At 35.5% G+C, this 26930-nt stretch overlaps 1 protein-coding gene across 2 annotated transcripts in view; it reads right to left on the minus strand.

The window, feature by feature from the left end:
- GRM8 (glutamate metabotropic receptor 8) overlaps positions 1-26930 on the minus strand; it is a 332666-nt gene that overhangs the window by 1652 nt on the left and 304084 nt on the right. Inside the window, exon 10 of one of the 2 annotated variants that reach the window (XM_052667763.1) lies at positions 4461-4707. In XM_052667763.1, the coding sequence (XP_052523723.1) occupies positions 4461-4707 (247 nt within the window). Of the gene's footprint in view, positions 1-4405; positions 4708-26930 lie in introns of both variants that reach the window. The other variant, XM_052667764.1, reaches the window with a different exon arrangement.

Consider the following 26930-nt stretch of genomic DNA (forward strand, 5'->3'; position numbering starts at 1 on the left):
TATTCTTCAAACACAAATCATCTCCAGTAAAAATGCCTTGTGTTTTAAAGCTGCCATACTATTATGATGTCCTTATGCTGATGGTCATTTTTGCGATTGGGTTGATATTTTTCATTCAAAATGAAACAATTAACTGAAAAATTTAAAAACAGTATCTAAAAGTAACAACCATGAATTTTACATTGAATTTTATGTTAGCTTTTAGGCCTTATAATTTATCCCTTGCCATAAAAGAATGTGACCCAAGTTTCTACTGCTGTATAAATATAGTGATGGGAAGAGGAAAGTCAGGTATGTCAGGGCTCACAGGTGGCTCCCTGTCTGCAAACCAATTGGGTACATTGAAGAGAGACTAGGAGTCCAGCCTCTCTCTCTCTCTCCCTATTTTGTCTTTATAAGGTTCAGGTCAGGGGACATAAAGATCAATTTTGTTCCCCAAGTATGTTTTGTATCTCATCTGCTACAGACATGTTCTTAGGACAATGAAGACTGAAGCTGGCAGTTGATAGTAATTTGGTGGCACAAAAATGCTTGGGTCTATAGATTCAGATTTTAACTCTATTTCCCTATCTTATTTTCTTTCTTCTTCTTTTTTTCTTCTTTTTTTCTATTTTTTTTTTTTTTTTTCCCTATGTAGATTCTAATGGGAACATCTGAAATAGGAAAATAATTCTTCATGCTATCTCTTAAATCTAGCCTGATAAGATGATCTGATGCTTTTGAAAGAACACAATATAGACACCAAGAAATGGCACCTCCTTTGGCTTAAATTACTGTAAAATATTATTTTGTAATATAAATAATTATGCTTGCTATTTCCTTTACATTTTCTTAGTGTTTCTGATAAATTCAACTCAATTCTAATACTGCATTTCTCTCTCTTTCTCTCTCTCTCTCTTTTTTTAATGACAAAACAGAATCAGGCCATTGTAATTCATCACTACATTTTTCCCCCCTAATTATTTATATACAGGAATTAATAACTGAAAGGAAGATGCAAAATGAAATATTTTTTACTCCCACTTGCACATGTAGCTCGAGTGTACTGGAGAACTTCATGTCTGGAAGCACTTTTTGTCTCGAAAAGCTAATTCAAGCTTGCTCCAAGCATATGAAGCAAATCTCTGAAATAAGTCTGCTAATCAATCACGGTATTCCAGCACCAACATGAAACAGCTTTATTATATATTCACAATTATATATATTATATATATATATATCATAGCTTTAATATATATTATATATATTATATATTATACATTGGGACACTCAAAGTAAATGCAGCCTTATTTATAAATTTCAGATCTTTCAGATGGGATGCAATCGTGCCATCTAAACTCTCCCATGCTCACACAGCTGGATTTCTGAGTAGTTTCTGTTTTTTCCCTTTGGCCCTTTAAGTTCCTTGTGAGAATAATATAGAACAGCTGAAATGGCATCAAGTTCCTTAGAGCATAAAAAGCTTTTGTTCCCACAAAAGAAATAAGAAATAAAGGAGCATGTGCAAACTCTGCACATTTGGGAACAAAAGGATGGAGGAAGCAGAGCTTATTTTTTCCTTCACTCTGAACATAAGCTCAGATAAGCGATCAGGTTAAGCTAGTTTAACACATTACCCTGTATCAGCTGAGTTCTGTAACTTTTCATGTGTATGTTTTTAGCCCACAGTGATACAATATAATCAGATTTATCACAACTCAGTAAGCTGAATTATTTGAACACATTTTCAAGAAACTCAGAACACAAAAATAAGTAGTTACCTCAACTGATATAGAGCATTGTTAATTGTTAATTAATTAACTTGTTAATTTGCCACCATTTGACTATGTCTGAAACTCAACATTTTTGACAAAATTAACATGGGACTGATCAAGACACAAAAATTATCCTGCTGAATACTGAGCATTGTGATTTTAGTAGAATGACAACAGAAGAAGTTAGTATAGATCCTAGTTCAAAATCTGTCAAATTTAATATGGTATACAAGCATTTTTTTTCACTTGTTTAATACTTAAAGCATCTTTAAAGTTCACTGTAATAAGCCTATAGTGCCTGTATGGGAATCTGAAAGCTTGTGCAGCTGGTGTCCTGCTCTCTAAGACTGTGCGTATTTCACAGTAATAAAACACACCATATTTTGACAAGCTTAGCCAGAAAAGGCAAAAACTTGGCTCAAAATATATCAGGGAATGAACATTCTTTTCTAGCTCAAGTTAATACACTGCTGTTGGAATGAGACAAAGAAGAAAAAGAACAAAATAAAAAGACGATCTAAAGTATTTTAGAACTATAATTGGGAACTGACCTACATGAATCTCAAGTACTTGCCATTATTATGCCTTCTATAGTTGTTTCTAGATGGTTTTGTGTTGTCTTGTATTGTATTTTTAATTTAATTTATTTATTATTTGGAGCGCTGGACTCAATGGTCTTGGTCCCTTTCAACCCCTACAATTCTGTGATTTCTTTGTCATTTCATTTAGCAGATACACTTTGTTTTCCACTGATTATGAATGTGTTTCCAGAAAAAGGTGTCAGGTCATGTGGAGAAAGGAGGCTATGTACATGGAAGAGGACGAGCCAGAGAGAGTAGAATTGGACATGAAACTGAAGGAATTAACTGACCATCTTATCTTGTTTTCATTTGTTGTGCTGATAATTATTTCTATCAGTATTTATGATTAGGAAAGAGAAGAAATCACTCACTACCCACTTCTGGAATACTAGGAATAGCCTGCTTCATTTTCATATGCTGTGACTGATTTCTCAAATTGTGACAGCAGAAGAAATTCTGCAATATTGAGAACCTGTCACTACTGACCTAGTGAAAAGGATTAATCTCCCATTGTGCACCAGGAACTCATAGGAATCTCCAAAAGTTTTGACAGTATCTATTTTGACAGAAACAGGTGAACAAATTCTAATAGTAGGGAACACTCTGAGAAGACAGAAAAGCATCTTAAGGCCAAAGCTCAATTATAGAGGGACTGCAGTCTGGAGTGCAAATGACTTGAGTTGAATTTTTGCCTATGGTCCATTATGATGCCTGGATCAAAGCCTAGTCAAGAGTTCCTAGCGAGCTCAAAATTATATTGATGTACTACTGTCAAAATCACATTCAGAGCCCAGTAAACACTCATTATCCTGCATACATCATGCTAGTGGAGGAGCAGACTTGATTCCAACAGCAGCTGTTTTCATGAATTATGCATAATCATAGTTTAAAGAATACCAGACACAGCATTTCTTAATTAGATAATACAGTAGATAAGTATCAGATACTCAAGACTATATTTCCTGCTCTTTCACCCTACTGTGGAATCTCTCGTTTGGCCTTTCCTCAGAAGCTGACTATTTTCCAAACTCGGTAAAATCCATTTCTCTTTCCCTTCTGAATTTTCTCTTGGACACTCCTGTAGATTTTAGGAATTATGTGTTCTTCACATTTCCGTGATGTAATTTCATCCACAAGCAATTTCAACCTTTTCCCTGTCTTTTGTCATATGTGCAAATCTGAAGCTGTACAAATTCACTCAATCCAGAGAATTTATGCATTTTGAAGGGTCATGGGTTTTGCAAGAGAATTAATTTGCACTCAGCAACTGCAGCACAGTAAACCCATGGAATATTCATATATACTCTTCAATTTGGCATGCCCTGGTTGATTCAGTGAGAACTGAATTTTTATGAAATAAGTATGACATTTTGCTTCAAGCTTGGTACTTCTCTGAAAGTGCTCAAGCAAAAGGGTACTATTCAGTACTATTCAGTTTTCAGTCAACATCATCAGAAAGTAATGAAATTTCAGAAAATCTCATTTACAGTAAAATGCTTGAAAAATTAGTCTTCAACAGATTCTGTATAAGCCATGTGTCATTTAACTCCTCAATAAATTCTCTACCGATTCTCCACTACTGCTGAGTTCTGGGGGTTAAGTAATCAGTTGTACACATATTTTATTGAAGTCATTATTATGAAGTTCAGTTTATCAGCTTGCATGTCATGCAGCACAATGGAAGATATAACCTCTCTTCTATATCAGAGTACTTCAGAGAAGTGGCAAGATTCAAGAGCTTTTCTGACACAGGAAAGAACTTCTTCCTAGAGCTAACCCATGACAAACTGGAACATGTAATGATAAAGCTGTATAGGAATTACCATGTTTTTGTATCAAAATGAATTAAACCACAACAAATACTCGGATGGGAAGGATTTAAATGGGAGATGTTAGTGCTCATGAGTTGTGATAAAGGAACAACAAAACATATTAAGGAGGAAAGAAATAATTATTTTCGACTATATACATTCAACTGTATATGAATTCTGACACATCTCTGGATTCATGCACAAGTAATAAAAAGAATAAAGTTCATTATTACAATAAAGTGCATTCTTGTGAACGTACATCTATTAGGAAGTGCTGCCACTCTTGACCATGGGAAAGTCTACAGATGACTTACTGTTGGTTTCAAGACTTTCACATAGTTCGGTTTTGACCTCGCCATTTGGTCTGTCATTTCCTTTTTGGGTCAGTTTGCTTTGCATTGTGGCAGCTGTCACTACAGCCTTGAAGCTCCTCTTCCGTTTTTGAACATTCTGCTCTGGATGAAAAATGATAATATAAACCTTGGGCATGTAGAGCATGCCCAGAGACACAGAAGCACTTAAACTCATGGAGACAGTAAGTGTTGTTGTCTGGATGTACATCTGGGGAAGGAAAGAAACAACAACATAAAAATCATTGCTATTTGGATTTAACATATGAAGGCAGATAAAGTAATTTTGTTAAAAATACAAGGTGGAAAATGGAAACACCACCACTCTTCCGCAAATACTTCAGAAAGACCCTCAACTTCATTTGCCTTTATAGTTGAATACAGCTGCCCTGCAGTTTTTTTTAACCTTAAATGTAGACCCCAGAAACGACAGTGTTTACTAAACTTCATTCTCACGAAAACAATCAAGATTCCATAGCAACTGTATTTGCATATAATAAACAAATAGGTCTGTACAAAAAAAAGAGGGGTGACAATAGGGCTAGTTTTGTATCATTCATTTTAATAGATGGATACTTCTACAACAAAATTGTGATATATTGTGACCCAGTAGCATGTACAGCATATTTCAGCAAGCAACAGGCATAATGCAAAAAGCTGTTTAAGTTTCAAGCTTAATATAAGTTTGCCTACTGAAGACTTAAAAGTATAGACAATTTTTTAACTTGCCCTAATTAGGAAGTCAGAAAATCAGGGAACCAGAATGGTAGATTACAAAAGATTTCAATACCCCATGAAAACAAAAAATATCTTACATTTTTTGTATGAATCTGTGACATAGGATTTTATTTTGGGGTTGTCCTGTTTGGAGGCAGGACTTGGACTTGATCCTTGAGGGTCCCTTCTAACTGGGATAGTCTATGAAATCTTCAAAATATATTTCTAAAGAGTGGATTCCCACTATGAACTACTCTGCAAAGTATCAGTATTTAATTCTGCCAAATTCTCATATAAAATGAGGGAACGCTAATCTACTCTTTAATAAAAGGCAGACAATGCTTCAAAGTCTGTAAGGATTTGAATCTAAGTCTGAAGACAGTATGAGACTGAAAAGATAATCAGGATTTCCAGTTGTGCTGAGGAAACGTATAAGAGCAGCACTTCCTCTTAATGATACAAGAAGACAGTAAACCAGGAAATAAATACTACAAAGTCTAAAGAGAAAAAGCTCTATTTCATTCAATCTCCTGAATTCCTTTTAAGTTTCCCTGAAAACTAATCTCAATTTAGCATGAGTACTTCTAATGAAAACCTTACACTGCTACATCATTAGACTTATTTTTTTTTCCAGACTTCTGTGGAAGGAGTTCTATGCAGATAACCTGCAAATAGCACCTCTGAACAAAACTGACTGTTCTACAGTTAAACTGTTACAACATTGGCTTTTTAAAGTTAAGCACTATAGCAGCCAGAACAGCCCAATGAGAAGACATTACAAAAAGAAGAATGCTCTCTCCCACATCCAAAAATTTAGGCTGCTGAAAAACACCACAAACAACAGATCCCCATTAAAAGATCCTTCCTATGTGGAAGTCAGCCCTTAAATGAGGTCTAAGAGAGGTGGAGCCAGGCTACAGCCCTTTCTATCATGCAGGTGAATCATCTTCACCTGTGCTCCCAAGGATGACCCAGTCTCTTTTTCCAGGTGCTCAATCAGTGGTTCAGGCCATGACTCAACAGTTACCATACAGGTGACCAAAAGTAAAAATATTTTGCTTGCTAACCAAACAATTCCTAATGGTTCCTCTTTTTCTAAGTCTTTTTTCAAATACCTGACTCATAGTTATGTCTTTTTTTATTTTTCTCTCATGGATCAATGTAGTTATCAGAGGATAAAAAAAAAAACAAAACATAAAGAATCACTGAATGTGATAGGGTAAAACACACAGATTTGGCACATTAGCAACAGATATTTGAATCATAGTAGATCTTAAAGTTCTGGTTGAGATAAGAAGTCCGATGATGTCAAGCTCCTACAAATATAGAAGAGAAACAATATTTACCTGAAAGTTTACTGAACCCGAAAGTAAACTTTGTAAGTAAACTGATTCTAAGTATGAGCATATATTCACTGCAATAATGAGAGCTCATGAATTTCAACATACTTAGTACAAATGTTTTCTATGTGTTATATCTTTACATCTAAGGTAGTTTCTGTGGATTTAGTTAAAATGTCTAGCACAAAAGCCTATTTGAAAAATACCTAAATTACAGATTCTTTGTTGTTGCAGATCACAGTTCATATACAATGAGATTTATTTCTAATGATGGCTGTATTTTTGAAACAGACATACTGAAACACTGATAATTGTGCAAGTTGGAAATTTTCTAACAGGACAATTTTCAAAGAATGAATCCAGACTTTACTAAGTTTAGGCCTCGAGGATCCTGTTTTGCATGAATTGCCCTTATTACTTACTCTTCAATAAAATTTATGAGAAAGAATGACTTCAAGAAATTTGCTAAAATTTGAGAGGAAGGTTTTGAATGTGAACTTATACCTACATATTATGTGTGGTATGTACATCAATCTGACTTCATACTACAACTGTATCATAGAATCATAGAATGGTTTGGGTTGAAAAGGGCCACAGTGATCATCTAGTTTCAATACTCTGCTGTGTACATGGTCACCAACCACCAGACCAGGCTGCCCAGAGCCACATCCAGCCTGGTCTTGAACACCTCCAGGGATGGGGCATCCATAACCCCCTTGGGCAAGCTGTTCCAGAATGTCACCACCCTCTTTGTGAATAACTTCCTCCTAATATCTAACCTAAACCTCCCCTGCCTCAGTTTAAAACCATTCCCCCTCTTCCTATCACTATCAACACATGTAAACAGCCGTTCCCCCTCCTGTTTGTACGCTCCCTTCAAGTACTGGAAGGCCACAATGAGATCTCCCAGGAGTCTTCTCTTCTTCAAGCCACACAAACTCAGTTCCCTCAACCTTACTTCACAGGAGAGGTGCTCCAGCTCTCTGATCATCTTAGTGGTCCTCCTCTGGATCCACTCCAAGAGTTCTGCATCTTTCTTGTATTGGGGTCCCCAGCCCTGAACACAGTAATCCAAATGGGGCCTCACAAGAGCTGAGTAGAGGGGACAATCACCTCCCTCTCCCTGCTGGCCACCCCTTTTTTAATGCAGCCCAGAACACAGATAGCCTTTCAGGCTGCAAGCGCATACTTAGGCTTAGGTACAGCTTCTCATCCAACCAGACCCCTGAGTCCTTCTTGCAGGGCTGCTCTCAAGGTGTTCTTCCCTCCATCTATACAAATACCTGGGATTGCTCCAGCCCAAGTACAGCACCTTGCATTGGGTCCTGTTTAACCTCATTAGGTTTTCATAGGCCCAGTTCTCCAGCCTGTCCAGGTCCCTCTGGATGGCTTTTCTTCCTTCCAATGTATTGACTGCACTACTCAGCTTGGTGTCATCTACAAACTTGCTGAGGGTGCAGTTGGTGACATCATCTATGTCATTGATAAAGATGTTGAAGAGCACCAGTCCCAAGACCAAGCTCTTGGGGGATAGCACTTGTGACCAGCCTCCACCATGACATAGAACTGTCAATCACAACTCTTTGTCTGTGACCAGACAACCAGTTCTTAATCCATCAAACAGTCCATTCTTCAAATCCACACCTCTCCAATGTAGAGAGAAGGATGTGTTGAGGAACCACGTCAAAAGCTTTGCAGAAGTCCAGATAGATGGCACTGTAATTGATTACTATACCGTCTGGGCCTGATTACATTTTCTACTTCTTTTTAAATAGTCAGTTTCAAAGCTGAGCATCTATACAGGACAGGAACATGTTAATTCTTTCCATTTTGGAATTCTCCTTCCTGCAGGCCAAGTCTAGCAAACAGGAGGCTGCACACTTGTGATAAAGGAACAATTTGCTTTGACTTTTGTTTGATTCCCTAAAATTCAAGTTGCAACAAAAGTATTTCAGTTTAGTATGAGGTATGAATAATTTTTTTATAAGTCTTACAGTTGTATCTCACTTTAAGATACAGGAGAATAAAATCTCTTTGTCACAATTCATGGTTACACAGAAATGAATTTCAGTACTCCACACACATCCCTTCTGAACTACAACCTTTTTGTCCAATAAAGCTTTTCACAGATATAACAAGGTCTGCTATGCCTATTCTCCTTGTTCTTGACAGTGTAAACTTATAAGATAGAAAACTACACACAAAAAAACCTTGCTTCTCCTTACATAATGGGAAAAACTTGACGCTTAAATACCTTCCCTACTTCATCCACCAACGCACCTATACACCAGAAGTGATCCCAGGTTTCTTATGTACTGTTTTCTACTTTTGTAATTGAAAGATCCCTCATGAGACCATGTCTCATGTTAATAATGCAGTCCCCACTCAGGTATGGTATTTCCATACCTAGTAAATGATCGAGACCCTTTCCTCATCAGAAGGATGGTAACACAGCCTCTGCCTCAGCAGCTAAAACAGATAATAGTTATTTGGATATTCAAGGATTTTCCATCTTCTACTATGTCTTCAAGATCTATCTCCTTCTTTCTATAGAAACTCTGACATAGGAAACATTGGGGTATTCAAAGATATTTCAGAAAAGTATATATGCTCCAGTGACTTCCTTGAGTTGGAAATACTGAACCGTCTCCCTGGTAACATGAAAAATTTCTGTGCAAAAAAGTTCATGCATGCAACAAAGAAAGTTTCCCAGTTCAGGTAGCAGAGTGACTACCTCTCAGCTCAGCCTACCTGCTTAGAATTTAAAAGATCACCTAGGTCCCCACTTATTTCATGCTTGTTGAGACAATATCATGCACATAACATGCCTTCAACTCACCATAAAACAACTGTTTTAATTAGAGAACAAAAATAGTGGTAATGTCAAACTTTTGTTCATACTGCTTCTCCCCCGACTTATTGCTTTTCTTATCCTCTTTATTTTTCCTCTATACTTAGTTTTAGTAGACAAAAGAGAGGATAGTTTTCACCCAATCTATTCCCTGATTTTAACAGTATAACTTAGGGAGGTGGGCAATACAGCTGTTCTGACTTCTTGAGTGAACTGAATCCATGTTTTCCATCTTGGTGCAAGTTCTTTAACTGCTAGTAGATATTGTTCAAAAGATAAGCAATTCTGGTACTCAGTGAAGTGAAGCTATACAGGAAGGCTTTGTACATCACAGGGTATGTTGGTGCCTAATGCAGATTTAAGTCCGCTGCTTGTACTCCAAAAAGAAGTGATTGTCTGAAAGATGCAGTTGGTCTAATGCCTCTTATTGGCTAACTATACAATCTGCCCTTTAGAAGTGCAGACCAAGGAAGCAGCCTCAACACTGAACACTGGAGTCTAAACCATCCTGATGAGACTAGCATATCCAGATAGGCACTCTTGATGTCCCACACCACCAGAAACAGAGCTGAAGATGAAATTATGGTTTCATTTTTCCCTTATCCTTGCTATCAAGTACTTTATGTCTTTTCTGTGAATCTTCTCAGTGCCTTAAGCTAACTTCATTTTTTTAAGGCCAGAACTGTAGTAAGAATTATTTTCCGTAAAGGTTTTTTGCTATCAGTTTGTCCCACCACTCTTGCTTCAATTCCCAGATATTGGGATCATTTACCAGATCATTCATAGCCAGAGGATAAATGATACATGGTACAATAAATATAAATGGCATTTATCAGAATGCATGCCACAAATTGACAAATTGGGAAATACAGAAAAATGGTCTCTCACTTTGTAGTGGGCAGAGCAAGGGTATTTTCATCTCAGTAAAACACAAGCATTGATAGTAATTTTTCTTCCCATCCAGAATATGAATGCTAAAAAAAAAAAAAAAAAAAAAAAAAAAAAAAAAGTTCCTTGCTTCTTTATGAATTTGTGAGCATGCCATAATACTGAAGTTGTTTCTGCATGGGTTGCAGCACGCTAAAAAAGTTGATTGGGTGACATCACTTGTGGTTTCACGAAAGAAACACCATGGAATCAATTCCACACAAAAAATGAACGTGGAAAAGGTTGGCTGCAGGCAAATATGTTAGAAACCAGGAAACACATTACAAACAAGAATGTAACAATGTTGGTGAGGAGCCAATAATTAATACCAAGATTCATACTGCTCCACAGAACCTACATCCCCATAAGCTTACACCTATAGATTTTTACTCTTCTCATTGCACAACATGTGGAATGTTGTGCAATGACCTGTGGGAAGAAAATTCATATCTTCTTGAGGAAAAACATTACAAGTGCATGTCAGTCATTAAAGGTTTTCTCACATTGATATAACAAGAATATTTGCAAGGTATAAGATAAACTTTGTACAAAATATGAACTAAAATAAGGCTGAAAGACAAAAAGTCAAAGCATTTTCACAAACATGAAAGTATCACATTCATGAGTTTATAATCTAAATCAGTAAATGTAGGATGTGACTCTGTACCTTAGGAAGAAACTTGAGAAAACAAACACTCTTTATTTTCATTTGTACATCCCAGTTTATTTCAGAAATTTTCAGATAAAGGCCAAATCTAATTACAGATTTCAAAGTAAATGTTTGTCAGCTTTAAAAAGCATGAATTTTCATAAAAGCTGAGAAGTTACAGGAGCTATAAAAGCATGAGGCCTCAGTGGAAGATGAATATACCTGCATTTCAAAAATTGAATTATGGTAATGATATCGCTGTTCAGCTTTTACTCTTGAAGTCTAATTTAGACCTTTCCAGCGATATTTATAAGTGTTCCCTTTCTACCCATAAATTATTTTATGCAGAGTCGAATGACTTTACTAGGTCTTTTTTTTAGCATTGTATATATTATTGTAAGACCCATCATCTGCTCACTGCAAGTATGTACAACTGTACATTGTAAAGTTTTTATTGCCAAGTTTCCTCTATAAAGTGCTTTTTTTTTTTTTTTTAATCACCTGCTTAATACTAACCTCAGATCTTCCAGGCACTTTCCAGTGACTTCTCAATATCTAATTTTACCATGGAGTAGAACACCTCTATCCTATCTACATACAAGTCCTGGAATTCAGATACTGGGAGTCTGATGACATTCTGATGACAAACTTTGCTAATCTGTCCTGTAATTTGGAAACAGATTCTCACTGATCATTAATGGTCATTCAACTCTGTATGTTTCTTCATCTAATTTCCTAATGAAACACGATCCCTTTGTTATACAAAGGCTATCAGGTTATTACCTGATTGTATCAAATGACAGGAGGAATAGTTGATCTCTAGGACTGGGAAGCAAATAATATAAATACAATACCACTGTATCTACAGCAGGAAATAAAACCATGCTTAGGTGTAGAGGTGTAGGCCTGCATGCTGGGACTTTACTGCCTGCACTGTTCCTTTGTTAGTGTACTCCCAACACAAGAGAGCTTGGTCCTAGACCAATCTGTAGTCTCCTTAACTGTTTCCAGGAGTTTGGCCACAGTCTGGTGCTACTCCCACTGGTAACACTGATATGACTACTATGTTCTTGTTGTGAGGCTAAGATTTTAATATTATCAAACAAGCCAAGTAGCCTAATGGTTTGTCAGTACTCTTAGCAATGTATCGTAACTAGTCTAGGCAGAAACTAGGAGGGCAACACAATACTTTGTCAACATGGTGAACATTAATGCCAGTTGTCACTGCTTTTAGCCAATGTCACCTCTACCATAAGGTCCTACAAAATTAGATTTTTGTCTGCTTAAATTCCTAGAACTTGTTCCTTAGTTTCTCTTTATTTCAAGTTTCAGATGCTTTAGTTCACTTGTAATTGCTACACTTGAGCTATCTGTTGATGTGTAACCCCTGTAGACCTAGTCTGCAGCTTCACAGATAACACCACAGAACATCAGCATCAGAAATTATGCTGTTTTTGTGGTGAAAGATGGAGAAGATTAGACTGAAACAAGTACTGCAATTATCAAATATTCTGCTCATTGGAAGGAAGTAACATTTTTGAAATTAAGACAATCACAGTTCAGCTTTATTTCATCTGCAACATTTATCACTTTATTTTGAACACCCATAAAGTGAAGGCTGCTGCTTTGTTTTGTCCATCCTTTAAATTTCAGAACATAGGTCTGCTATGCAATGCCTCGAAGATCTTCAAAGTAAATTAAAATATCAGTAAGCAATTTGATTCCGCTTTGTTCTCATGAGTTAGGTCAGATACCACAGCATCACATACTTTATCTACATCTCATGACCCCTGTGTATTAAAGTATTATGTTTTTTTCAAAGGCCCTGTTATCCATTTATCTAATCATCCTTGCTATAAATAAAGCCACAGTCAATCAGTGATAAATGATCAATCTTTACACTATATCTTTTGTAACACATATGGCTGTCTCCGTGTTCAAGACTGCTGAACTCCTAAAGTTAAGTCAGAGAAAGTGATTACTCACAATCTGTAAGTCTAAAGAAATCTTCAAAGCCCAATAGAACAACACTACAATTAAATATATCAGAAAAAAAATCCGCATCATAAAAAAACTGAAGAATAAGATTATTCAGAAGTAGTTCTTATGTTACATGTATACTGAATCTTCAATATAATATAGAATTAGGATTTTACAATGGTATGTTATGCTATGTTACACTTAAGATTTTTTTAGAGGCAAAATACCAAGTAAAAATTCATTGCTCTTCTAATCAAAATCATAACAGCTTAATCAAGTTTACAGCAAACATTATTATTAAACCAATTATAATGATACCAGTATTTACTATCTACATTTTATTACACTACAAAAAAAAAACCATTAACCATGTAGCTAAACCTGTTATTACACAAACTTTCCAGTATTAATAGCTCTTCTCCAGTGGTCAGTGATCCCTTTCAGTATTCTTTTTGTTTTTCTTAAGCACTATAGATTCATCCTGCCACTAGAAGAATATAAGGAAGAGGGGTTTATGTCGAGTCATCAGAATGCCGAGTCCTTCAGCAGGAGAAGGTGCATGATAGTGTTGGTGAGACTTGTACCTCCTTAATCTTGGGTTAATTAGAGTTCACTTTTAAGCATTTTCTAGCGCTGTCTGCTTATCTGTTAATTCCTGGATGCAACCAATCTATCTTCACTCATTAACTTCTCATCATCCTCATGTAATATCACAGCCTAAATGAGATTAAGTCCCAGTGTTATGCATAGGTTTCACACATTTATTAGCTCTTTATTGTGTACACTATTCAGTGAGGCAAGCTGAAATGAGTTAAACAATAGTCTCCTGATTGCTGGACTCTAGTTACTACAACCAGCACAAGCTCAGGACACAAGCCCAAATATATCCCAAGAGCCATCACTAACAGGTCAGTAAAAAGCCTGTGGCCTTCTCCTTGCAGTCATTTTGAAGAGGCTACAGCTGGGTATTCTGTACATCGGTTAATTTCACTCTTTCCAATTTTATTTAATAAAAAATATTCTTTTACTCTAAGATTGATACAGATTTCCTACTAAATTTGTAGTCCAACCTGTAAATCAGTTTCAGATGTCTTTCAAATACTTAGAAAATTCTGTCTTTTGTCAAATACAGTCTAATTTGCAATTTACATACATGCAATGTAAATTTGCAATTTACATACAAAATACAATCTAATTTGCATCAATCAATTCATCTATATAAGACGTAGAAAAATCTAGAGAATCATTTTATATTTTCATATTTATAATTTTTAATGAAATTTATTTATCATGGGACATTTAGCTATTCTTCAGGTATCTAATTTGAATGTAGACTGTATTTGCCCAAAGGCTAAGTGAACTAACAAATGTGGCAGGTGGGCAACAATTCAAAATAGACTCATGTAGATCTTCAATTATAATTCATTTGAAAAAATGAGGGCTGACATTTTGGAACACTCAACATTTTAGAAGCCAGTTGGCAAGCCTGAAATTGTTGCTTTCATATGCATAAATTTCTAGTAAAAGAAAATCTAAAAGGAAGAAAGCTGTTTTATAAAGGATGATAGATGTTACAAATAATAATAAAAATAATAAAACGGGGCTTGGACTTAATACTACAGGTTCAAAATAAAAATGACATGGTTTCCTACAACACAAAGATCATTATCATTGACTGAAACAATCTTAGAAATAGAATATACAGCTGAGTAGAAACCAGTTTTATTTGTTGTTCAGATTTAAAATTTGTGGAATATTACAATTCTGACTTTTTAAAATGACCAATACTGGCTGTCTGTTTTCCTTATTCATAAAACACAGAAAAAGCATAACCTTAACTGCTGGCTTCTTATCCTACTAACTACATTTTAATCTCTTTTCTAAAGTTCAAGTATGCATTGTACCTTAGATAGAATGATAACTATGCACCAGGAATACTGTAAAATAACCTCAAGTGCTTCAATAAATAAGTTGCTGGCAGGTTTAGTTCTAGAATGTGTTTGTCTATTTTGTGCATTAGGTTTTACGTGTGAGAGTTCAAGTACCTGATATAGACAAATATTAAATGAAGTACACTTGTTCAGAAGATAATTTTATTTAGCATTTTCAAGCAGGACATAATTAAGTTACTCCATCACACAAAATGATGGAGGTTTAAATATGTAACAGCTGGTTACCCCAATGATTCTACAACTGCAGAGCAGCCTTTGGCAGGAAAAGCTGTGCAAACACAACCAATACATTACGCTAATGGGAACAATGTAATGAGCAAGGAAGCAGCTAAAATGGAATGACACAAAGAAAAACAAACAATCAAACAAGTCCCTTCAGCCCTTAGCAGGCATTTCAATTGCAATTTGTTAACAGAATTCTTATAGTGGCTGTACTCAGGTACAAGCCTATTCTTATGACAGTTTATCTGAAATTTTAGTTTCACAATTTCTGTAAAGTTTTTCTATCAGATTTCATTCACTGTAGAAAGGAACTGTGAATCCCCTACTTATCCGGTAAGAAACCAACAGTAATTTGAAATAGATTTTAGAACCATTTCCTAGCTGTAGTGCTGAGTGCAGAAGGTGTGCTGAATGGTGTGCACTATATATTGTATGCTGCCTCTAAACCAGGATGCCCAGGTAGCTAAGAAGGCCAATGGGCATCCTGACCTGCATAATCAACAGTGTGGCCAGGAGGACTAGCGAAGTGATTGACAATGTTTCTTTAAGCTCAGATGGATACGCAAATGCAAAATCTTAACACTTTGCCCCTACTGTCTGTGCACCTAACATCTCAAATTATCTGATTACACCATCTAAGAAACGAAATAATAATTTGCTGTAGGCTATGCAGCAGTCTATTTGGATTTTATAAGCACTGTTTTTATTATTATGGTTTCCTTTCTCTACATTCTTCCTAAAGAGCAGAACTGTTAAAATTTCACCATTATTTCATACGTCTGTCCAGGCACAGATTTACCAAAGGTACAGGAGGACAAATATACCTTATTTATCCCATTGAGTTACCTCAATAGCATAGCCCTGTGAAGTTTCATAACTTTAGCTTATCCTTTTTTCTCCCATCAGTCCTTTGACACATTTTCATTGCAATACCAAGATATATTGCTACTCAATAGCTCAATTTATTAGACACTGCCAATTTTTATGACTATTGTATCTATCAAGTATGGCATATGCATAGAAAAAGAAGTTGTCTAAAGAGGTTGTGGAGTCTTTTTCCTTGGAGATCTTCAAAAGCAGCCTAGACCTGGTCCTGGGCAAACAGCTGCAAGTGTCTCTGCTTGAATAGGGGAGTTAGACCTACAGACATAGGTATTATTCATATCTGTTGAGCTTTTTAATCATGAAATAAAATCTAACGTTAATTTTTATGGAGGCAATAGCAGAAAATCGCAACTTGTGTGTGAAAGTTATGTAGCCTATATGTGTCTAAACTGCATTGCAGAAGAAGAACCAAGCTGGATTTGCAACCGATTCAGATCTGAGTCTAGGGTGCTTTGGTTGATAATATGTAGGCGAACTATGAGTGATCTCAAAATTTACATCACTGCCCAAACGCAATTAATCACACTAGATAGATCTGGCACATGGGGATCAATAGGTATCCACTTATTCTTGCTATGATAACATAAAGACAAGATAAGGCAGTGCACTTTTCTGTAGAACTACAGGGTACTTAATTGTTATCATCTGACACAAGAAAAGGAGAGATTTGTTGTCAACTTGGAAAAATAATGGCTACAAGAACAGAATTGTCCTAGAAACAAGAATAATGTGAGCCATATCTACTAGAAGATCTCACTTTCTTACTGTTCAGATTTGAACTATAAACCTGATACTGAGTTGATGTGATCCATGAACAGATGATGTAAAATTGCCTTCCAACATTTAAACAGCTGCAGTGCTCTTTCATCTGCTTTTTTCTGCGAGAGTGCCTCTGCATTGCTGCTGAGAGGGAAGCAGCTTATCCATTGTGTGAACATTCTCAGCCAAAAAGAGGTCTTGTTCAAGACTTATCATTGACTTTTTCTCAAATAGAAAATCCACACAAATATACTAAATTCCACACCAGTTATTTAAAAAATTTTTTTCTTAATTTATAAGTAGAGTTGGTTCAAGTCAGAAAGAACATTAGGTGTCTAGTCCAACCTCCTCAAAGCAAGATAAGCCTTGAGGTTAGATCATGTTGTTCAGGCCTTTATGTAGTTAGGGTTGTCTTCATCTACTCAAGTCTTGAATTACAGTAGTATAATTAAGTAGTGTTACTGACCTAGCTGCAGTAATAATTGAGAAGTGTCTTCTTCCCTCTGTGTTGTATCTTCTTGACTTCTTAATGTTCCTTGTTCTGTCTTTCTGAACTAAATAAGGACTGAGACAGGAACTATATTTTAATTTATTGCAACATGCTCTAATTTGCACATTATGGATATTTAAATAGCCTAAATAATAACAATATCAATAACTAATTAGTATTCAAAATGAAATGATAAAATACAGTGAAACCTGTGTAATGTGTATGGGATTCAGGTCAGCTCAATTAATAATCTGTAATTTTTTATACTATAATTTAGTTGACTACATTATATAAATTAAGAGGTTCTATCCTTGAGGCATTTTATAAATGTTAATTATTAATATGAAGTAAAGCCTCTTCAGTACTATGTTTCCAGTACTCAAAGCCAACCAAGAATTCAACAGATTGCATATTTTTAAGATGCTGCCAATGTTTTAAACAGAAAATCCCTTTGGTTTACGTTCCCATATATTCAGCTTGTCATTGCACATCTGCTGTAATGATTAAATAGGACATTCCATCTCTGGGGAAAAACCAACTCAATTAAGTGAAAGGACTAAAGGCAGCTTTTCTTCCCCTTCTTTTAAAAAGAAAAAAGATAAAAAAAAAAAGATACTGTTTTATCTACTTTCAAACTGTAATTAATACCTGTATCTCTATAACTAAATGACAGAGAACAGTTGCATGCTGAAAGGAATATGACTGCACAGTTACATTATTCAACAATAATTTTCTGTCATTAAAAAAATAAATTAAAAATCATCACTAGATTTTTTAGCTATGATTCCAATGCCTCTAAATAAAGGGCCCAACACTTTGAGTACTTTTAAACTGATGAAAAGAGCTATATCATCTCCTTTCAGAGGACTTGAATCAATGTGCTGGAATACTATCTGCAGCCTGCAATATGGTGGACAGACAAAAGAGGCAATGTCATTGGTTCCCTTAACAGCTTTGTTGTGCTATTCCAAATACAATGCTCTATCTTGCCAGATCACCCAATTGTTTTTTAATGCAAAATTTAGTGCTTGTTTAAAATAAAGAGCCTCTGTCACTAGCCAATCTGTTGGGGCCACGCTGTCAAAGCCTCTTGATGCATGCCAAGAAGAGACACTCTCCTGCCAGCACAGTTACATCACCTCACCAAATGACAGATGCAGAACTAACATTAGCTTTCCTCAGTTGGCATACCCACACATTGAGATTTTGCCAGTGTAAATATGTCAGTCAGTTTCTCTGTGTGTGTGCATGTGTGGTATAAGGCTTTTTATTTGGTTTGGTGGTTTTTTTTTTTTTTTTTTTTTTTTTTTTTTTTTTTTTTATAGTTTTCTATCCTAGGTTTACTGGCAAATCTTTGTAGACGAGGCACAAGAATGTTACTATTAATGATCATGATATCCAATAATGACTTTCATCTGTAAAGTATTTATTAAACAGCAGATAAGGGTTAGAAAATGGGTCTTGGGGCTTATAGAATTCCATTTGACTTTATAACAAACAAATTGGAAATAAGTTACTCATAGCTATTGGCTTAGAGAGCTCAAGAAGTTGCAGTCTCAGTCTGAAATTTGTCACTTGTTGAAATAATCACAAGATTTTTTCTGCAGTCGAGCTGTTCTCTGATATCTAATATGTTTTAGTTCACACTATGACTTGTTGCTCTCTTCTCTGTCATTTTCATGTAATTCAGTGGGCAATCACTTCTACCTAAAAGTTGGCTGAAACTGGACAGCAATTTATTTATTTATTTATTTATTTAATTTTGTGCTACAATTAAGATGACAAGGGTTGATCTAAAGGCCTTTGATATACAACTGCACTTACTGTCTGGCAAAACCTCACTAATACCTTTGTAAGCAAGACAGATTTTATTGCACTTCCTCCTGTCACTGATGTAAACCTGGAGAACTGGAATTATTGTTGTTTAATCAGTGGTTAGCAAGTCTGTCCTGTAATGAAGACATCTACAATTTTCATTTCCTGAAAGAAAGAGGTGTTTTTTTCATGCTTTGCAAATCAGCACTAACAGTAAACAAAGAATAAACATGATGCAATAGGATGTTATTTTATTCATTATTTAGCTTTATAAGTGTATAAATAATCTAGCCTGGAGTAGGAACTGTCAAGTCAAATTTAGCACACTATTGTTTGTATGCAGTAGTGGTTTGTGTAAATTGTGTTTGTGACAGGTTATAATACTAGGAAGAAATATTTTAGATGGAAGTAACAGATGGCCCATGACAATTTTAAATAAAATATACTATTGGTGTAACACAGCTAATAAAACCATCATGTTACATCTATTGAGCTTCACTAAAAGACAAAATAATATGTGGTACATGATAAATATGAAAATGCTAATCCTGTTATTTAGAATCATAGAATTGTTTGTTAGAAAGGACCTTTAAAGATCATCTAGTCCAACTGCTCTGCAATGAACAGGGACCTCTACAGCTAGATCAGGATACTCAGAGCCCACTCTAGCCACTCAAATCCTCTAATAGTCAAAAGTTGCCCTAAATCACCCTAAATTCCCTCTCTGCTGAATCTGCTAGAATAAACTCTTAGCTCACATCACTCCCCTTGTTTCCCTGTGTCCTACCTTGTAATCTCTTTCGCCTGTAACTCTGAAAGCAGTTTTTAGATTTTTATTATCTGACAGGTTGCCTACATCACTGGCATAGTACCCTGGCTTCACTGCTTTCCCTGACTGGATGACCTAATTTTTGCCAGCAGGAGCATGGCAATGAAAGAATTATTAATGCCCTGAGTCTATTCAGGTAAGGCTAGGAGTGCTTTAGAATGAAGATTATAGTAACAGACAGTAAACATAGGAACACTTAGGACTTTAAAAATAATTTCCTGCCCTTCCTCACAGCTCCTACATCTACTACACTAACATTTTTTGCTGTTTGCATAAGGTTTATTTTTGGCTGCAAATGTGAACCCTAGAGTTTATGTTAGCTGTATTCCTCCCTTCCAAAAGCAAATGGGAGAGTGAGCTCTAAATAAGACATGATGCTTAGAAAATTTTGCAGACCTTTTTCTCTTGCCATTTTCTTAGTAATTAGTTGCTATTTCTGTCACCATTAGCAACTTTCCTCTGTTGTTGCTATTCACTCAGATGACTGGCCCCTGGCTTTCACTACTTGATATGTCCAAGGCATATTTGAGGTCTCTAAAGTTTTCCATGGGGCATTTGCTCTCAAATGGTCACCTTTCATATCAAACTGTTAAGAAAAAAGGAAGTATACTAACCACACTTGTAATTTTTATGTTGCTCATATATGCATGTTCCTTTTTATTCCTCAGCGGACATCGTATTGTATATTTTTTGCTTGATAAGAAGATATCTGTCAATGATGTCATTTTCATATCCATAATACTGACAGCCTTCCTTCATTTTCATGAAAATACAAAATCTACAAAATGCCAAAGATCCTGAAAACCCATTTACTCTGGATGTACAAACTCCAAGCTAAACTACAGCTTTTGTAGAAATGTGTTAGGACAATGCAAAAAAAAAAAAAAACAGGGAGAAGCCCCTTCCTGGATTACAAGTAACATAAACAGAATCATGAATATATTATTACACTGTTTGCTCAGCTCTAGTCGTTAACAAGAAACATTTAGCCACATGAGACAAGAAAAATGTATCTTCTCACTTATAAAAACATTCAAGTGCTGTCTCTTGCATTTGATTTGGGCCAAATTAGCGCAAGAGAGTGAGGAATGAGGCTAAACTGTTCCTCCCTGTGCAGAGGGAATGCAGAGGTCTCCCAACTGTGAGTGGCTTTCCTCACCATATGTGCTTCTTCATCTTGGCTCAGCAGGACAGGAAAATGTATTTGAGGATTTCAAAACAGTGTGTTATGTAAATGTTATCTGCAGCCCTCTGCTCCATTTTTACTTTTAGTGGCTTATTCACATGCATTTCACAGAAAAAGGCTAAGCCTGAAATTTAAAAAAGAACTAGTGAAAATCAAGTTAAAATGAAGGTGAAATTTAGGTTAGTCCTATACATATAATTTTGGTGTAGGTCAGTGCATATGCATATGTTTCTGTGCTTATGCAGCATAATTAGTCATCATTTCTCAGGGCAGTTCAAAATCAGCCTTGCTGATAAAACAATAGACTAACTGGAGACAATAAAGTCACCTGAGACAAGGTGGCTGACTGAATAAAAATACCTTCGGCTAATTGTTATAGGACAACATATTGGAATTCTGGAGATGAGACTGTTGCTGTAGGGAAATTTGTATGTTTTCTTACAAGGTAATATAGGACAGTCATTTGTAAAGAAATACAGTAAGGAGAGATGCTTTATAAATAGTTGAAATATGGGAAAACACATGCATTTGCTGAAGAAGTAAGCACAGAAAAAAAACACAATAGATTTGAAAATGCCATTGCAAATACAGGGACAGTGATGGACAGTGGTAATCCAGCTTCTTTGAGAGATTTAATTCCCCCATATGAGGATTACTCTATGCAACAAATGTCAGAAAATTAAAAGATTTTTTAACAAACATTCAGTCTTTGAATGTTTGCAACACGTGAACCCTATAGCCTTGAAGGACATTTTCTTTAATGGTATCAAATTCTGTTGTAATCTCACTTGTCAACATTTGACTCCCTGCTTCCCATCCCTACCCTAAGCATTATTTCTCATGCTGCATTTAAACTTGTTTCCTTAAATTTCGGATGTTTATGTCTGTACCTCTTTCACCAGGCTATATGATGGCCATCTTCCACCTAAGCATAAGCAATTACATGACCATTCTTCTTTCTGAATTTTACCATATTGTCTTTAGTATTCCCCACTGGAAGAGGGAATAGTGTTGCTATCATGAGGGGTGACATGAGAAAATCACTCTAGTTTTGCCATCTATTGCAAAAGAAACACAACTCCACCAATGTACTTGAAATAGTTATAATAACCACACTATGTTAACACTTCTTAAAGTCTCAGTTATGGATTTCAGTGTACTTTAAAATTACATCTGCCTCGAAAATCTTTCAAGTTAGCATTAATTTCAAGTTTCCCTTTTTCTATGAGTATCACTTTGTGGGAGTTCTCACCCAATGTCATTTTGGGGGTTAAAAATATGTTCATTTTCATTCTTCAAAAACTCAGTGATTCCTCAGCAGTCATGCTTTTTTGAATGTATTGATAACAAAACTAGGAGTTTGCCTCCAAGTTCCTCTTCTGCCAACAAAGCATTCTGCCAGCGCTCTTCCAAAGCTGATTCATATTTCTACCACCACATTCTGTACATCATTTTCACATTTTCCTTTCTTGTCAATAGAAATAAGTCAGATATAATTCAGAACTATGGACTATCAGTTACTGGCTGTTAAAGGATCTGTACAAAAACCAGAATTTTTAAGGGACAAATTATATGTGTAAAAATAAGGCTGATTGAAACTGTATGGGAGAAACTTATCATAATAAAATAATATAGAATATAAGAGACATGAAAAGGTATTATTATCTGACAGCCATATCAAGTCATTCATCTTCTGATAATCTAAAAGAAAGAAAATGAAAATACTGTTCCTCTGAAAAGAAATCATCTATCGCAGCAGCACTCTATATAAAAGTGTAGAAGCTATAGTGTTGATTATTGCTGGGAAAAGTTGAACAATTGACATTGCTGAAATGTTTAGCTGGGGTGATTGTATGATGCAATGAAAACAGGAATTTGCTGCCTCTATAAACTTTCCCTAACTACTACTAGATGCTTTGTTACTTTTCAAAATTGTCCATAATATATAATATGTGTGACAAAGACAAGCAAGAAATCATTTGCATGGTGCCAAAAAGTAAACACATGATTAAGGGGCTGGTTGTAGGATGAACTGGATCTACTAGGTACAAAATTGTCTGGTTTAGGAGAATAAGTACATGTGGTTGAATTTACTGCAGTGTCTCGGACATACTCAAATTTTAAATTTTTACCTTTCCCAAACCAGCAGCTCCATACCCTTTTCTCAACCTTCTCTCCGGTATTGTTAGCCTGCAGAACTGCTCCCTAAATATGACCAAATCATTGTTTGCTAGCAGATAAATGTTTAATTTTCTGAAACAAACAGACATGATCTATGAAATTTCATACAAGTTGATTGTTAATAGACTGCAACAGTGGATGATTTGTGTAAGTGAAAAAATAGGACAAGTCTCATCTTTGAAAATGTCAAGCAGTTCCTTTAATGTTCTTTGTCAAATGTGGGTACTTTAAACTTTTAGGAAGCAACAGAGGATTTTCGTTCTTTCTTCTCTCTCCTTTCATAACTATGAAATTGCTCACACACTTTAATTCTATCATGAACGAAGTGCAGTCATCATTTCAGTTAAAAAACATGTACCTTTAAATCTCTAAGAAACGAGGGTGTGATTCTTCAACATAACTGAAATAGACCATGCTTAAATAAACAACAGAGATAAATAGTGAATAAATTGAAAAAGTGATTTTGATAAGTAAATAAATCACAGAATGTGAGCCCTCTGTGAAATTTACTTCACCCAAGTAGATGGCTTTGTATGAGGAAGAGAGTATTGTTTACCAGAGCTGACAAGCTAAAAAAAAATCTCAGGGAAAAGAAGCACAGCGGTGCAGTGAAACGCATCACTGCTGACTAACCTGACAGATTAGATCTAAGTTACTTGCTTATACTCTGTCATTTTAAACAGCATGGTAGCACTAACTGCAGCAAAAATAGGTCTTGGCATTGACTCAGAGGCATTACATGTATTGGAGAGGTGCCCACAGTTTCATTTTGCAACCATAGGGGTCGAGTCTCCTGTCAGTATGTGTGCACAACTTCTATAACATTAAGAGAAGTAAGTGTGCTCATCCATGAGCAAAAATGCCCGAAGAGTTTATGTTAGTATTCATATGTCACAATTAAAATCACACTTAATAATTCTCATTCTGCAGATAAAGAGTCTAGCATCATTTTACAAAACTTTTATTTCACTCATTCATAGGAGATAGAAATTATTTAATTAGCCTTACAGCGTTTTCAAATGTACTAGTACATTCCATCATATGAAAATCACAGCACTTAAAAAATCTCTTTGTATTATCTTTTTTCCAATAATATATATAAAAAAAGTGTATCTAGATCACTTCAGCTTACTGTCACTGTTTTGAAACATAAGAACTTTTTCCAGCAGAGAGATGTAGAAACTACATGAGCCTGTCATGCAGAAGAGACCTGTTCAAGTGCAGTTTTGCCATTTTCTCATATATTCTGGTGATCTTAAGAGAATATGGATATAGTCAAATGCAAAAATGCCTTGCTGTGATACTAGAATATCTGGCTCTGAACCATCTTCTTACAGCAAGTGCAGCTATAGCAATGCCAGCATACATTGCTTCCCTCTAGCCCACAGTCTAGCATGAAACCTGACCAAGTACTCCACGTATCTCCAAGAAAGCAAAGAGAAAGGCCAAAAAAGCAAACAGTCAACATGATCTGCTTCTTAAATCCCTACCAGGGAGACAGACGGAAAAACACAATATATTTATATTTCCTACATGAAAAACCTCCTCCATCTTTGCAAAGTTCTATTGTGTCAGTGAAACAATGTATGACACCGTCTGAAGACATTACACTTTTAGTACCTTTCCCAGTTTGAATGTTTAGAAAATCAAATCTGTCTACTGTACATTTTTATACTACTTTTTGCTTTCTCAGATTCCTCTGGGAAGGAATGAAAAGACTTATGAGATTGTTTATTGAAAGTACACAAAATAATGAGCTCAAGGTAACACTAAGTCATACTTGAGTCTATGAACTTGTATGTTAGAGAAACAAAGAAAAATATGCTGAAAAATTCCAAAATTTCATTTTTTCATAACAGATGAAAATTCTACAAAATTCTAAATTATACATTCCACTTTTAAAAAGCTTCCAACAGTTTGAAAAATAAAAGGAATCTGTAAAAATTAAGGATTCAATGGCAAGTTAACACCCACTGGAGCAGTTACATGTTTCTTGACATCCTTGGCAAAACTCCCATTCACTCGAACTGAACTGTGTCCTTACCTGAATTTTTCAGAAACAGAGCACTAAAAATAAACTAAAACCTGGACAGATTTCAGAATTCTGGGTGTATATAAATGGAAAGAAAGAAAGAATTTTATATAGGCAAGTCAGAAAACTACTGTGCTAAGCCTAAGGGTGAGAGTACAAACTTGACCAACAAAATGTCAGCAACACTGTTAATGAGAGAGAAAGGAAGAGACACTGGGATAACTGTGGCATCTCAGTCTTGAAAGAAAGAACTAAGATTTTGGATATCATGGAAAAAAGTGGCATTGTCCAGAATGACTCTCCTGTCTTGGGCAAATTATAAGTTAAGAAAAGGGGAAACTATATAAACAGTAACAAAAAACAAAAGTTGGTAAGGACAAAGGTGATGATGTTAATGGTAATTAGAAAGAGTAATTAAAAATCTCACTGAAAAGGTAAGTAGTACTGAGGGAATAGCAAAAAAAAAAAAATTCCAACTTGGAAATCTGCAAGCTTTAATGGAGATATGTGATTTTTTTAGATTAATAAAGTTGTACGCATTGAGATGGTTCAATGAGATAGAAGATGATGAGTTCTGGAGGGTGCTACTTTCAACTGCACAGTATGTGTAGTACTTCTACTAAAGCAACATTTTATTAGATAAGCTTTTCAGGAAAACATATGGTGCAAACAAATCCCTTACAGAGACTGTCTGAAAAGTAGTTTGGAGCTTTGGGAGTGATTTCTGTATCATGCCACATTGGTTTGTCCATGTCTTTTTGATGACTAGATTAGAAGATAGATGCTTTACCTGCTGTGAGCTCTTCTGCTATACCCCACTCAATTACATGTGCTAGCTTAGTATAAAGGACATTTTCATAATGTCATGTGTCCCTCAGCTTCAGATGTACAAGTCTTTTTCTGTATTTGCTATCAAATACTCTCTTTTAAGCAGCTTCCTGCTTCTCTTCTAAACTCCTTCTGACCTTCCTGCCTTCTGTGAAATACTGTGCAGTACCTTTGTGAATGTCATGCACAATACATGTGAATATTTGCTTATACTCTGCATGAGTTCAGAGGAGTTATAAAAAGAACAATAAAATCCTGTCGTTTCCTTCTCTTCATACTGCTGCTATTTTTGTTATACTGCAGGACAGAAGAAGACATTTTCTCTATAACACCAAACTATGATGTCATGACATCAGTTCTATCAGTGATTCTGATAACATCACTTGAATTCTATCCATATGTTTCAAAACGTTAAATTTTGACCCTCTCAGCTTATGATATGGTTTTCTCAATTGTCATTTTATGCAGTATGACCCTGTAAATGAGAATTTTTTTATTTTTTTTATTTTTTCAATGGAGGAATTAAAGTCTTTGTTTTGCAGAGGTTGGTCATATATTTATTGGCATTAGTGCTTTTAGTTGGTCATTTAAGCTAACTGTTCTTTTTCCATGCAAAAAAGAGCATATAGTTATGCAAAATGGAATACTTATAGACACACATTCACATACGTATTCAGAGTTAATGACCTAATTAATGATGTGTTCCCATAATACCCATGAAGGGGTTGGTTTGGCTTTTTAAGAGTAAGCATAAAGCTCACTAGTACATGTGAAATCAGACTTCCAACAAG

Source organism: Tympanuchus pallidicinctus, unplaced genomic scaffold (genome assembly GCF_026119805.1).
Source record: "Tympanuchus pallidicinctus isolate F22 unplaced genomic scaffold, pur_lepc_1.0 scaffold8, whole genome shotgun sequence".
NCBI lineage: Eukaryota > Metazoa > Chordata > Aves > Galliformes > Phasianidae > Tympanuchus > Tympanuchus pallidicinctus.